The sequence below is a fragment of the Pagrus pagrus genome, assembly GCF_965226575.1.
Source record: "Pagrus pagrus genome assembly, chromosome: 16".
NCBI classification, from domain to species: domain Eukaryota; kingdom Metazoa; phylum Chordata; class Actinopteri; order Spariformes; family Sparidae; genus Pagrus; species Pagrus pagrus.
Window position 1 is genome coordinate 3,605,630 of NC_140200.1, and position 14,661 is coordinate 3,620,290.

Sequence of the window (14,661 nt, forward strand, 5' to 3'; positions counted from 1 at the left end):
GGTCGTGATGGCAGCACGCAGCATCTCTTTTGTTGTCAGACAGAAGAGAAAGGGAGGTATCCGCTCGCTGCAGCAACACATGCCTCCATCCGCTTATTCATCAGCTCTAAGTGATGCACTTTTTTTTTTATCTCATAGCGAACAGAGAGCAATACGCAACGACATTCCTGCCTCAGTAGCATTTGAAGCTGCTGGATCCAGACGTAGCACACACGCACAGTCAGAGAGAAATACTGACGCACTCTGATCTGAGCAATGGGCCAAACTCAACTGAATCATTCCCTCATTATCGAGGGATATTGAATCCAAAGGGAGAGGCGGAGGGGGCAGGAAGGGATACGTATGGTGAAGGAAAGCAAGAGAGAGGCAGAAAGACAAAGAGGTGATGCATAGGGGGAGTACATGTAGGTGAAAGAATGCAAAAACGAAAAAGGAAATGTTGTGAATGAATATAAGCACGGAGGGGAAATGAAAAAGGCGGTCGTGAGCAGGGTAGCAGCTGGCGTCATGCCTGCTTAATGGAGCAACATATGATGAACAGTTGAGGATCGCACAATACTACCACTACCCAGCCACGTGGTGAATCATCTCCATCATTCTGTCCAGCACTCTCTCAAGGGCCAACTCATGCTGTGTCACGACTGTCCTGATAATATTGGAAACACGTGGAAGATACAACGGCCTCCGCATCACGGCTCGTGATGAAATATGCTAATCTTTGCATCAATGTATTTGCCTCCTCAAAGCTGCACTGACCAACATTTTCTTATGAACAATGAGCCAAATGACTACATGCAATGTGGAAAGCTTTGTTTGCAGTCATCAGCTAATAGCAGGGATACAAATAGGTTTGAGGTACAGCATATGGTACAACCCCTGAAGGTAACTTGAAAAGTGAAAATTGAAAAACTTACTTAAAAATTCATTGTTCACACTCTTGCATTGTATCCGTAGGTTAAATACAGAAGGCATATAGATGTTGCACAAAAGGTCACCTCATTCCTAAAGCTTGTACAAGCCAAGATTAAAGTTTCTTCTTGGATCCACACGAATCTCATAGCTGACCTATCGTGAACTGAAAACTGCAAATTTCACCAAAAGGTTCAGAGTAAGAGAATTATCCCCTGACTGTAGCTCCCCAAAGCAGCGAGGAGCTTATTAGCAGCTTTCAACTCATGCTTTTGGTTTTCTGGCATTCCATTTCAATTTATTTTCTGGTTCTCACAGCTGTCATCAACCTCGTTTCCAGCTGTGTGGGCAGATATCACCAGACAAAGAGCTTTCTTTTCACAGAAAGACAAAAGTTTTTGAAGAGCAGATGAACACAGGGGAATATTCTGTAGCAAAAGAGCCAGATATTTTTTTCTAATAAAATAAGGTGGTGAGGACAAAGTTCAGATAATCCAGATGTACACTACCTGACCAGTAGCAACTGTAACTGCAAACAAAAAAAGTTAGCTGATGAAAACAGTGGAGCAATTAGCAGCTAAAGAGCAAATGTTATCAACACCTCTAAGGTGTTAATGAGGACAAAAATAAAGACTTGTATTCTTCAGGTAGCTGGAAACAACTCCTAAAGCTAAAGTCACCACCTGTCTGCTGGATGTATAAATATGCAGCTGTTTGGTAATTCATCTGAGGCCGTGATATGTCTAATATGTGCCAATTACAGCTTATCGTGGAGGTCTGCCCTCATAAATTGGCCGGGAAAAAAACAGATGAATCCAGCTTTTTCTCTTATTTTTATCTTGGAACATGAGCATTAGTTAATTCATCAGAATCCATCAAAAAACAAAAACAAAAAAAAAAACAGTGAATAACTAGTGCTTGCTTTCAGTGAGCACTAATGCATCAGGTTTTACCCGGCTTTGAGCCAAGTGGGGGTAGACGCCGGTGCAGCAACATGAGCCAGCGCTCTAATCTTTACAGGATGGAGAACATATCTAATGAAAGTGTTTAGCTGACACACTAACATTAACATTACACTAAAGGCTGGCTTACCTACCAGAGTGGACAAAAGCTGTAGTCTATATTAGATTTGCTCCCCCTTTAATCACATTCGGTGTGTCATACTTGCCTATACTGGATAATGAATGAGGAGGCTCGGGCGAGGATTAGTTCGGCCCTTGTGTGGGACTTTACTGCAACACCATGTGCATCAACCTACACCGCAGCAGCCACACTACCCGTCCACGCTACTTTCCTCGGTATGGATTAACCCTGTAGGACCCCCTGTTGCAAATTTGCCACATCACTTTTAACAATTCTAAAAAAATGCCTACAAATGTTTTTTTTTCTCAAGACCACATTTACATAGTTAATGGGTCCTATTGTTTGTCCTCACAATGCTATTGGATAGAGTAAGTGTTTATAGGTTCGGTCATCTGGCCATGAACTCACTCTACCTGCAAACTTCCCGCTGAGCTCATCTCCTTTTTTTGCATGACTTGATTTGTCAGGATTAAAGTAAGTAAAATTCCTTAGATATTTTTTTTTGTGTCTATTACAATGTGTAGAACATGTACATATTAAGTTATTTTGGAAAACATTCATTAAATTTGATTTAGAGCTTCTTATGTCCATGTTGCAATTCTGCCACGTTGGATCAGGGTGGTAGTCAAAATAGCCTGTGCTCCTTACACATTACATAAGGACACTGCACTTCTCACATGGTCACAAGTTGAAAAAAAATGTAGTAGAAATTTAAAGTGTTAGATGATTCAGTGTAACTAAGCTCTAAATGTGTTTTTCTGTTAAATGTTTAGTTAGTTTAGCTTAGACCATAATTAAACACATGAATAAAATGTATAGGGTATTTGAAACTCCCTGTATCTTTGTAGTTTTTTAACTTCTAAATGATCCTGAGCTATTTTTCTCAGTGTTGCCCAAGTAGCAGTTTGTAGCATTAGGAGATAGAAAAACAGGTTCTGAATGTTCTGGAGTTGTTGGGGTGATGCCTGTCGTATTGTTCAGGGACAGGTGTAAATGGTCTTGAATGTGAACCTGTAAGTACTCTGGGGGGATGCATGTGTTCCTTTTAGTATGATAAGTAGAGAGCATAATAGGCCAGCCAGACAGTATTGTTTGAATGTAGTGGAATTTTGATTAGCATTTGTATTGAAATGATCATACTTATGGACATACTAATGGAAATACTTAGATCTCCACCCTCGACACATGGTCTACCACCCTGTCTATTCCAAAAGTTTGTGACAGAAGACATGATTGAGGCTCTGACAAGAAACACAAATGAGTACAGCTTGCAAAAAAAATAGAACATCTGTTAACACCAATAATAGGGGAATTGAGAAGATGCTTGGCATGTACCTGAAGATGGGCCTAATGCAAATGGCTAGAGTTCAGGGACAGGGACACATTCAAGACCATTTACACCTGTCCCTGAACAATGCAACAACTCCAGAACATTCAGAACCTGTTTTTCTATCTCCTAATGCTACAAACTGCTACTTGGGCAACACTGAGAAAAATAGCTCAAGATCATTTAGAAGTTAAAAAACAAACAAAAAACTACAAAGATACAAGGAGTTTGTTTTGGGAGACAGACACACGGTACATCTCTGTTTCTGATGTTCATTACACTTTACAAACAACTTGACTGTGTCAGAGATGGAAAAGAAGGACAAACTCTGGAAACTCAGACCATGGCTACTTAAATGTTCTGTATATCTGTTCAGACTAAGTGAGTACAAACACAGAAATTCTGCTCCCAGCTATCCCCAGCGTGGCAAATTTGCAACATTTCCCTAAAAACTTACTAAAATGTAAAACATTTGAAAACTCTTTAATTTCTACATCAGAGGCCCCCTAAAACAATATCTGAGAGGTCAAAAAAAATGTTGCTCATTTTTTTCTATATCTGGGTCTTACAGGGTTAAGCAACATGTACAGTGTTTGTACAGTTTCTACAATTCTATGTACACAGACTCTGAATAATTTAAGCTAAATGCAATTGCAAGCACTAGCTTCACCAACCCTCACTTAAACATGCACATTATGTTCAGGCGTTGTTTAGAGTACAGTACCTACAGTATAAAACAAAGCTGTCGAGACTGTTTGCAGTACTGACCCCGGTGCTCATTAATGTTTCACGCTTCACTGCGAATCAACAAATCCTCATATTCTGCAACAGCAGAAACATAAATACAGTAATGAAATACAGCACAATACCATTAAAAGGAGTTTTTATCACAGTGTGTATGCTGTGGTTCTTTTGATCATTTCTTGTTGCTGCACACAGGTGGACCATTAATGTATTTCTTTATCTATCATTCTTTGACTGTATGAACAAGGAGACTGAGGCGGTCCGTATCCTTGTTTTAAAAGCCCAAACAATCATCTGAGCCAGTTATCCTGAGATAAAACACTTCTAAGATGTTAATGATCACAGGCGCACTGAGTGAAGTCAAAACTCAGAATATGTTAAGTATTTATAAAGGGAATCCGGTAACAGTACAGGCACAGCTGGGTCGGTTCTAGAAATATATGCACTGTACATGTGTCTGGGAGTGAAACAGACAACCAGGGATGCATTAGCTAATGTGGTAATGACTGGAAGAGCAGCAGCCTGAGCGTCTCAGTGGAAACATAAAGCAACGCAGACAAGGTGACTTTCTCTTATCATCACTGGAACGTGGCCGCTTGTGTGCCTGCATGTGTGTTCACCCTCAAAAGAGAGCGTACAGTAGTCTGATGGAAGCGAATCTGGCCAAATGAAAGGCACGTTGGAAGGTGCTCGACTGAGCTTGGCAGCACATCACTAGACTTACTGGCTCCTGCCACTATCGAGAAGGTTGAGATGGAGAGGAAATACAGCAAGGACGAGGGCCAACATTAGACGCCGTTGCATTTCAATGTCCCTGCAGTCAACTTGAAAATATGATGAAGGGCGTTGAGATGCTCACTATTTTCAATGCTCGGCGCTCAAATCACAGTTCAAATTCAGTAAGTGAATGTATCACCGGTTGTAATGTCAGTTTTTAGTTCAACATGTCTTAAAGTAAAGGTTAAACATTGTCCACCAAAATATTGGAGTGTATTTAAGAGTCATTTGAAACCATTAATCACGTTCTTCATTAGCCAAATTGTATCTTAATGCTGCTGAAATGTGTAGCACTTTGAGCCACACGTTATAAACAACAACTCACTACATTAAAGTTATCAAATAACATTTTTTGAAAACAATATTCAAAGTAGCAAAATATCTAGGAAACCTCCTGATTACAGGGCTCACCTCAAAAGTCAACTGACTTCGTGCATCTGTAATGCAAGAGCTGTTTATAAAGTTATTTTAAACTTTAACTTTGTTCCAGATTTTTGTCAACTGCTGCCACAAACTACAAGCAAAAATTACTGATTGAATATTATTGATTGGTTTGCTGTGAGCATCAAATTTATCAGGTAAGAGGGAGATGTTGAAGTAAAGCTCCAAGGTGTCTGAAGCACGCTATCGATAAAAGGAATAGAAGGCATATCTTTGGTCGACATCCGATCCGTGCTTGAAACTTCCACCGTTCTTGTCACAGGATAAAAACATGGAGGATCTATTAATGTTCACAGTGTTGGATTTCCCCTATAATATATGATCCGCCTATTATTATGTACAGGGGAGCTGCATGGCATGTCTGCAGCAGCCCGTAGAACAATATTAGTTTTCTGCCGTGTTTTAGATACAGTCCGCCATCACATCCTTGTGATAATTGTGGTTCCAGCTAACTGCTATTCATGTATTCTTGCCAGGGCTTTTTTTTTTTATCTCTGCCCAAAAACGAGATGACTTTCTGGAGCATGAAAGTTGCCATTTCACCTAACCATAACTGGATCAGCCATAACAGAAAACCATGGCAGCAATTTCTGGCAGCATTGCAATCATCTGAGGCACTTTAGTCCCATGATTTCATCAGAATTTGCCAGAGCTGTCAAGGACCACAGTCTAAGTGCTCTAAGTCTTCTGAGTGCAGGCAGGTACAGTGAATGTATAATCAAGGCCAGAGTAGTTCTTAAGCAGCGAGATAAAATTACTGATAATGAGAATATAGTGTAGTTTCCATTTAAAACAATGTTCCGAGCTGCAGCCCCACCGCGAAGACACATAAAAACATAATGCTATTTCTAAGACCGCTTCTAAACTGCAGAAATCGATGTAGACTTTTCTTTTACAGCTCCGAAGAGTCGCCGCTCCTCCCTTTATTATCATTACATGCTGCAGAATAAGTAATGGTGAGCAAAATGTAAATAACAGGGCACTTAATATATTTTTCTTGCTCTGCTCATGAGCTCAAAGAGCCCGCAAATGCATTATAAATGTCCCGAAACAACAACGCTTTTTCTGAATTTCATCATAGGCAAATATTTCTTTCAGATTGCTGCCCTTTGGGAGGCGTTACAGCAGCACACTCAAGCTGATGCTGCAAATTACATGTGACAGAAGCAATTTTGGGATATTTTCTCACACACAAACCGAGGTAAGTGTTATGAATTAGATTAAGTGAGGGAATATTGAAAGTCTGATACTTCCTCTGCCAACTCAGCAGCTTTAATTGATAATGCAATTTTATTTTTCTCTCCTTTCGCTTCCTTCCGGGCAGAGCACGCTGATTATTATTTATGTCCATATCTAAAACAGCTGCACTGGCAGTAAAAACAAGGAAAGCAGCTGTATGTGGCTGAACATTTTGCATGAAAACAACAGTCCTGAAACTTCACAAAATGTAATTATACAGACACAGTAACAGGACAGAACACACTGCTTACTACTGTATACTAGTCATGCACCTGTTCTCTATCTGTATTCATTTGAGTCCCTCTTACCTCTCTGAGGCAGCCCATGAAATTGTTGCTAACTGGAGATCCGGGCAGGTCCGCAGTGCTGGGGCTCCCACCCACGTAGAAAAAATCATCGGAGCCCAGCATAGTATAGTCTTCCTGGGTGTAGCCAGTAGTGGTGAGGATCCCATCAACGGAGATGGTCACCTGTTGAGGGGTAACACATAGCCAAAGCCAAGCCATTACACTCTGATATTCGATGGCGTGCTGTGTAATAAAACACACGTCCTTCCTTGGTCTGCATTCGAAATGAACTGATTGACCTTTTTCTTTAGGATCCACACTGAAGGTTGCTTTCTCATTTAACCTTTTTTTTGTCTTTTTTTCAGAATCCTTGAAGCGATCGTTTTTGGACCAGACAGCGTTTGGATTTTGTTAATGGATTTTTTGCCGTAGGATTTCACAGGACAGGTAAAGAAAATATGGCAGAGGCATATTTTCTTTATCTTTGATGGGGGTAAGAGAATGGACCCTAGGTTTGGTTCAGAAACTTCAGGTTGGGGGGAGGGTTAGTACAATGTTCAAACCAAGGACAAATTGATTTCACTTGTCTTAGGTTTCGGGGTTTTATCTGGTCACTGCAGACACACACATATACAGTACACAAGTACATGAGCACGCGCACACACACACACGCACACATACACACACACACACACACACACACACACACACACACACGCCTACACTCGCACAAACATTCACTCCCACACCGTCAGTCTCACGTTCTCACCACCTCTCTCGCAGACATCTACATCTATATATCCACGCACATGCAAAACAAAGGGAGGCTTTTCACACGACACCAATGTGCAAACCAAGGTCATCACTGTTAGAAGGCAAAGTAAACACATTTAATTGGACATGTAAGGGAGTAAGTGGATCAATGGTGCCATACAAAGCTGGAGCAGGCCTCACAGGGTGCAGAAGGCACATGCACAGTCAAGACCAGAGCCCATATACAAAGACGGTCTCAGAATAGCTGATGCTGATCTCTGATCAGGTTAAGCTCAGGTGGGTTGGTAGGGCTGGGCAAAATAACATTTTTTCATTTCTAGGCTATTCCTCGATATCTGATATATATCTCAAAATACATATTTTCTCTAAAATAGCATAGCGTAAATTCTGAAGTGTTGGCTGAGGCCGTATGATATCACTAAAAAAACATAATTTGCCTAAAACATTGACTTAAAGTATTTAATGGACATGTAAATTGTCTATTTGATTGTATCACATAAGTTCAATGTATGGTGTCACATTTAGTGCAATGACAGAAAAGTTCTGCACCAAATGCAATCCTCTGCATTGAACTTATGTGATTTTTAAATTAGAAAATGTACAAGTATTTCAAATACTTTAATTGTTTCCAGCATTTTTTTTTTTAGTATAAAGGGGACTGGGGGGCCGTTGTATACAAATATACGTATGGACACTTTTAACTGGTTATGACAGTCTCAACTAAATAATGTTGCCTCTGTATGACTGACATGAGTTCACGAAAATATCGGTGAGAAGATTGGCTAGTTCTTTAAAGTTATTATAGTCATTCTCAATGCATGTCACCACTAAATCTTTTTTTTCATGGCTGAGGGCCGAGGAGGAATTGAGGGGTCCACAGGGGTCGCCAGAGACGACAAAAAAATGAAAGGTCCTTGTGGCAGAAATGCAATGGAAAAGGACAGGAGTCAGGCCGGGCTGTGGGGCGTATGCTACATTAGTTTGCTGCCACAGAAAATACATAAAAAGTCCTGGTTTATGTAAATGCCCTCTTCTTGAACTCTTCACAGTGGAGTTCGTTCAGACTATGAAAAGCTACTTAGCGGCTACGAGTCAGACTAAAATCAAATGAAATAGCAATTAGGGGCTGTAAAGCTGGAAGACGACCAGCGGACAACCATCATCACGGATATCGTACAGTAATTGATATTTGACTATATAAAATACATTCACTTTATATATATATATATATATATATATATATGCCCAGCCCTATGTCATGGTTGCATTTTCAGTTTCACTGGAGCAGACCAATAATCCTCGATCAGAATGCTTATTCTTCGAAATGTTATGCATATGGGCCCAGGGGTAAGGGTGATCAAGGTTAGCCAAGACACACAAACACCACTTTCACCAGCATGCCACAAAAACAACACAGGGAGGGCAGAGTGAGTGATACAGTGATAGGTGGAAGGTGAGTGAGTGAATTAGAGTGTTAGTGGTTATTTGGGTGACAGGGTTGAGGTTTCGATGAGTTTGGATGGTGAGAGGTCAATGAAGTGTGGGCATGCCATGCGCCATAGTGAGTTGGAAACAACTGTCAGAGCTCCCGCAATGAAGGTTAAGGGTTGCCACTTTTTTGGTAGCTTCTCTTTTAGGGCTCGGTGTCGAGGTCACCATCTTTGGGATTGTGGTAAGCTTCTGTCAGTTCTGGACGACAGTCCTCACAAAAAATGGGGACTTTTTGTGTGAAAAAAATAAAATAAAAAGTAAGTTGCCCTGAGAAAGGCAAAAGAAGTCAATTATTTTTTACTTGTTGGAAATCTGCAGTAATGTGGAAGAAACAAAGAGAAAAAAGTAAAAGCCAAAGTGAAAAAAAAACAGGATGGGGATTGTGGGGTAAAGAAGGAGGTTGTTGGCAGGTCAGGGAGGAAATTGAGAAGAAGCGAAGAAAGAATTGCCTGGTAATACAAACCCATCTCCTCATTTTTTGATAAGAGTGTCTAGGATGGAACTCAAAGAGAACGAATAAAAGAAGAGAGGGGGAGGGGACACACGGCAAACCCAAAAAAAAGACAATAAGAATGATATCTACCAGACAATGTAGTTTGTTTACCATAGCGTGTCCAATGCCTGATTGCTTTCCAGAAAAAGGGGAAGAAAGGAAATCAAAAGAATAGTGAACAAAAAAGGTTGTTAATAAGGATGGACAGAAAACAAAAAAGAAAAGCAACGATGAAGAATTAGGATGTTAGTTAGTACATTAGTTGGTTAGATATTGGTTAGTAGTAAAATAATGACTTTAATCATGGATGAGTTAGTGTTGCGGTGAAAAAAACACTACATATTTTGTCAGAGATTCGCTGCAGTAATAAAGTGCCATCATGCCATCCTAGCCAAATTTTCTACATCAGAGTCCTGCAAGAAAGAAACAAAGAGAAGTACTGTAAGACGAGGGACCGTTCGGATGAAAATTTGTGTAGGATGGCTTGAACCCCAACAAAAGTTGTAGTGTTTTTTTTTCACCCCTAGTCTAACAAAGAGTGCCTTTCAAAGAGGAAAGAAAACGATTGCGAAAGAAAGAAAGACAGACCTGTAAAAGGAAAGAAAGAAGAAAGAAGGCAAGCAGCCCTTGGCTCTCAGCTTCTAACCCCCTAAACTGTGTGTTATCCTGTTGGGATTCTCGGCTACAACTATTTACTAACCTGTGGGCCGACAGCTTACTGTCAGGGAGGGTCAGGAAATCAGCACTTACTTGTTGTGCTGCTCTGAGAGCAACACTAAATGCTGTCTCACCTTGCAGACAAACTAAAGGTCGTCCGGGACAATGAACAACTCCACACTGTGCAGCTAGTACAACCACCACACGGCCCCGGCTCTCATTATTTTGTTACCCTCCTCCTCTCTTCCCTCCTGTAGACAGCGCTGATTCATACTAGCTCCACCCAGCAGCAATACAAGCTCATTCTAAATCACATTAAGACAACGGTAAACAATATCTGTCAAGCAACGAATTCTGCTTATGCACAACAGATGCCCATCTTTCATGGAAATGTATTTCTATCTTTAAAAAGAATCTGAGATCATCTGAGCTATAAATACTGCATTAATGGACGGCTCAAAGGCAAACACTCTCTGCCGGGCTTTAAAGTGAAAGACTATATTCTACACAAGCATAAAAAAAACTGTCTCTGAAAGCAAGGAGATAGCGACAGAGTCTGACGGAAGTGTCAGCTCAGGGGAGTGTGAAGCAAAGTAGAATTATCAGATAACTTTAATTTGAGGAAAAAAGGGAACTCGAGAAGTTCAAGAAGACAACCAGCAGGAGACAAGAAAATACCGAGTTTAATGGTTCCTCAACTAAGCTTTCAATCACATGCAAAGGAGCTGCTTGCCCTAACTGTTCACTGAGTAGAAAAGAAATTAAACGATGAAATCAAATTAAAAAGAATTCATGTAATTGTCGAGATAACCAAAAGGAATAATGACATCTGTCTCAACAATGCTTCTGAACTGTGGCGATGAAATGACAACCAATCAGAACAAGGTGACATTCTTAACGCCAGCTCTCTCTCAAAGCTCTTGGAAGCAGCTAATCTAAAGCCAAAAAAAAAGAAAAAGAAAAAAGAAATCCACCTGTCTCCAAACTCCGTCCATCACTGCTACCCCCGATTACCTGTCTCAGGTTGCGTGTCACTTTGATGTCGTGCCAGGAGTTGTCATTGAATTTTCCATTGACCGGCTCCACGATGGCCTCAAAGGCCCCGGAGCCAAGATTGATGACGAGGGAGACGGCCCCATCTTTTAGCGCCAGGTTGACATAGTCGGCGGACTTCCCCGTGTGGAGGAGGAGGCCGTTGCGCTGCCAGGTCTTGAAGGACAGTGTGATCTCGTCGCTGCTGCTCTGGATGGGGTTCTGTGACAGGTCGTAGCAGAAGTACTCCGAGCCGCGGAAGGTTGCCACGTTCTCCTCTCTCGCTGAAACGACAAGAAGGTAGAGAGGAAATGTTACTTTTAGGCAGACGTGTGATTCAAGTTTCAAGGAAGTCCAAAGTCACTTTTTTCCCTCGAAAATACTGCAGTCCTGCCTGCAGCATCCACTCTGTATAAAGAGAGAAGACAAGGTATTTGTACCTGTCTAATAATTAGATTGGTCAATTTACTTAACCTGTTCAAAACAACTACTGATTTTCAGTGAAATAACAAATATATTTATAAAGGCTTATTCATTTCATAAAAGAAACATATTATGCTCATTTTCAGGTTCATCATTTTATTTTGGGTTACTTCCAGAATACTGTGGAGAATACACACACACCTGACCCAGCACCGCTAACAACATTTTTACAAATGAAAATCCAGCTGCTAGGTATAGATAATGCAAATGTGTGACATAATGTGAGGTCACAAAGTCACAGAATTAAAGGCGGGACTACTGATGAGGCATTTGAGGCACTTCAGGAGGTGTTTTCTGTGGGAGAGAGGAGCACCCGTTGGCCTTGATAACAAGACCTTTTACATGCATAAGAAGCTACATAAACCACTGAAGGAAAGGGAAAAAATGAAGCATAATATGTCTCCTTTAATTTCTTTTGCATAAAAAAAATATTCCCTCACCATTATTTTTAAACAGGCCGACAAAAAGACTAAAAAACTAAACTGAAAACATAAAATGAGCACAGACAAGTCATTCGAGTCATCATGTCTTGAATCTTTGACAAGTCGAGTCTCAAGTAATTTATTTTCTGTCAAGTCAAGTTGCAAGTCAACAAAGTCCAGTCGAGTCCACATCTCTGCTTTTAGGAGCCTGTAAAAGAAATATTTTGAGCGCTGACATCGCTGTGATTCACCGCTTGTTGTTATTGATGGGTTTCATGCGCCATGACGACCACAACCAAACAGTCATTATCACATTCATCCTCGCATTTACTGTCGGATGTTTAATACATGAAACAAGCCAGGCATTCGTGTTGGTCCCTGCATCAATCATGAAGCAGCCTCAGTAAATATGGGAAGTACTGTACGCTGCAGAGAAGGTAACATCAAGCAAACACACACACACACACACACACACACAATGCACTGCTCGCCATAATTACAGCTATGATAATCCCATCATTCAGTTCAGATCATAAAATCCTATCTGTACGACCGTGGGTTTAGGTTTCACATACAGCCTCCAGACAGACAGACTACTTATGATGGAACACTATTCCCCGCTAATGGTGCGCATAAATCAAACTTAGCCTGATTTTACAGTTTTATATCATCCCGCTGTTGCAAAGTGACTTCCTGGGCCCATTTTTTAGATCGACACGGACAGTAAGGTGAGACAGCTCCCAGCAGAAACAGATGGGGGGGAGGGGATGGATGGATGGATGGATGGAAAGATTGAGAGAGCCAAAATAAAATTGCTGGGCTGAGGGAAAGAGAAGACTCTACGAGAGAGAGAGAGAGAGAGAGAGAAACGAGTGTATCAGAGAGGTAGTGTTTCCGTATGATCTGAGATGAAATAATTGACACTTTCACCGCCTCTTAAAAGGTGGTTTGACACACTGTGGTCAGCTCAGGGTCTGGGTGATTCTATTAGAGACAAGGTCGGACTGACGGTCAATTATTTACACAGTGTGTTGCGTTGGATATTGAGCCACTGACTCAAAGTTGGGGCTAGAAGACGGCGTTTAAGGCAGCACCTTTCAGAAAAGTCAACCTTCAGGAGAAGCCGTGCCGGCAAGTCATTTCATGGCACATGGTAACAGTAACTATGCCATTACCTGCCAACAATACCATTTTCAATGTGTCATTTCATTTCCTCAGCGTCCTGCTTTTTCTTTTGTCGCGCTCGCAGAGAAGTCACGAGGGCTCGAGTGAGAGGAGAAAAGGCATCCGTAAAAAGCGAGGAAGACAGAAGAGAGCGATGAGAGAGGGAGAAAAGCACGCAGGCTGCAGGCTGTAAAGCTTCGGTTTGTTGTTTTGGATCAGGCTATATGTAAACATGAGGGAGCAGTGTTGTGGAGCTGGCAGAAAGTCACAGAAGGAAGGGTGGGGAGGGGGGGATGAGAATGAGATATTGTGAGAGAAACAAAAGGAAAGTGGAGTGGGGCTGCGGGATGATGGGGTGCTGATTCCGGTCATGGAGAAATTCTCCCCTCGGCGCCAAACTCATGTCTCTGCACAACACGGACACAAGAGGAAATAATATGGGAGGCAACAAAGGCCCTGTGAAAGCCTTCTTCCATGTGCCAGGAGAATAAATAGAAACCCATTATTACCACTGAGACGCAGAACAGAGAGGCTGCAGAATATACATTGGAGACTCCAAAAAAACCCTTCATCTTGAGTGATTTCATGCATCTAATCTAAGAAATTGCATGGGCACTGGAGGAGGAGCCGCTAGACTGTACATCCATATAATATTGCTCCTGCACAATTGTCTCGGTCATCAAACACAGAATTATGGCGCTGTAAGTACTGTAGAAAACCAGTAAGCGGCATGCCCGTTCCATCAATGCTGTTGATGTGACTTTCTGTGTTTTACAGTATATATACGGTTACATTGTCATAAATGTCTATGATAAAATAGGTCTGTAGCTCCTTGCTCCAATTGGCTATATTGCACATCTGGACGAGTGTGGGCCAAAACCCTCTGGGGTCCCTGAGCTATAGAGAGAGTCCTTGAAACAGTTGGCGCTGTAACCATCTTCTGAAGAAATCTTAGACGCTACACTGACACTGGTGGGCCCTCTGTCACATCTTGCCTGGAGGGCCCTTGCATATGCCTGATGGCAAACGACAGGCGGAAGGCTGATTGTCTTCGCAAGACTTGATTCCAGCATTATAAATGTAATATATTTGTACTTTTTGGAAGCATTAATACAAATGACATTTTTGAGGTCATTTAAACATGCTTAGTGTGTTCCAGCATTACATATATGGTGCGCAACTAAGATAAAGGTGAGTCAGGCTCATGACTCTGTCTCTGAATCTAAGCTCTCTATGCAGGCACGCAGCACGGTAATCCCTCACGTCCACTCCAGACACCTGATCTCATATGCTTTCACCTGACCCCAGGTAGAGAGGTTATTGTCACGGCAACTCAAC

General features: G+C 41.5%; 1 protein-coding gene across 2 annotated transcripts in view; it reads right to left on the bottom strand.

Moving 5' to 3' along the window:
* The window catches only part of nrxn3b (neurexin 3b), a 288,158-nt gene that overhangs the window by 209,924 nt on the left and 63,573 nt on the right, over window positions 1-14,661 (bottom strand). For both annotated transcript variants that reach the window (XM_084377072.1, XM_084377071.1), the window contains 3 exons: window positions 11,237-11,538; window positions 9,677-9,700; window positions 6,829-6,990 (listed from right to left, as the gene is read on the bottom strand). In XM_084377072.1, the coding sequence (XP_084233198.1) occupies window positions 6,829-6,990; window positions 9,677-9,700; window positions 11,237-11,538 (488 nt within the window). The remainder of the gene's footprint in view (window positions 1-6,828; window positions 6,991-9,676; window positions 9,701-11,236; window positions 11,539-14,661) is intronic.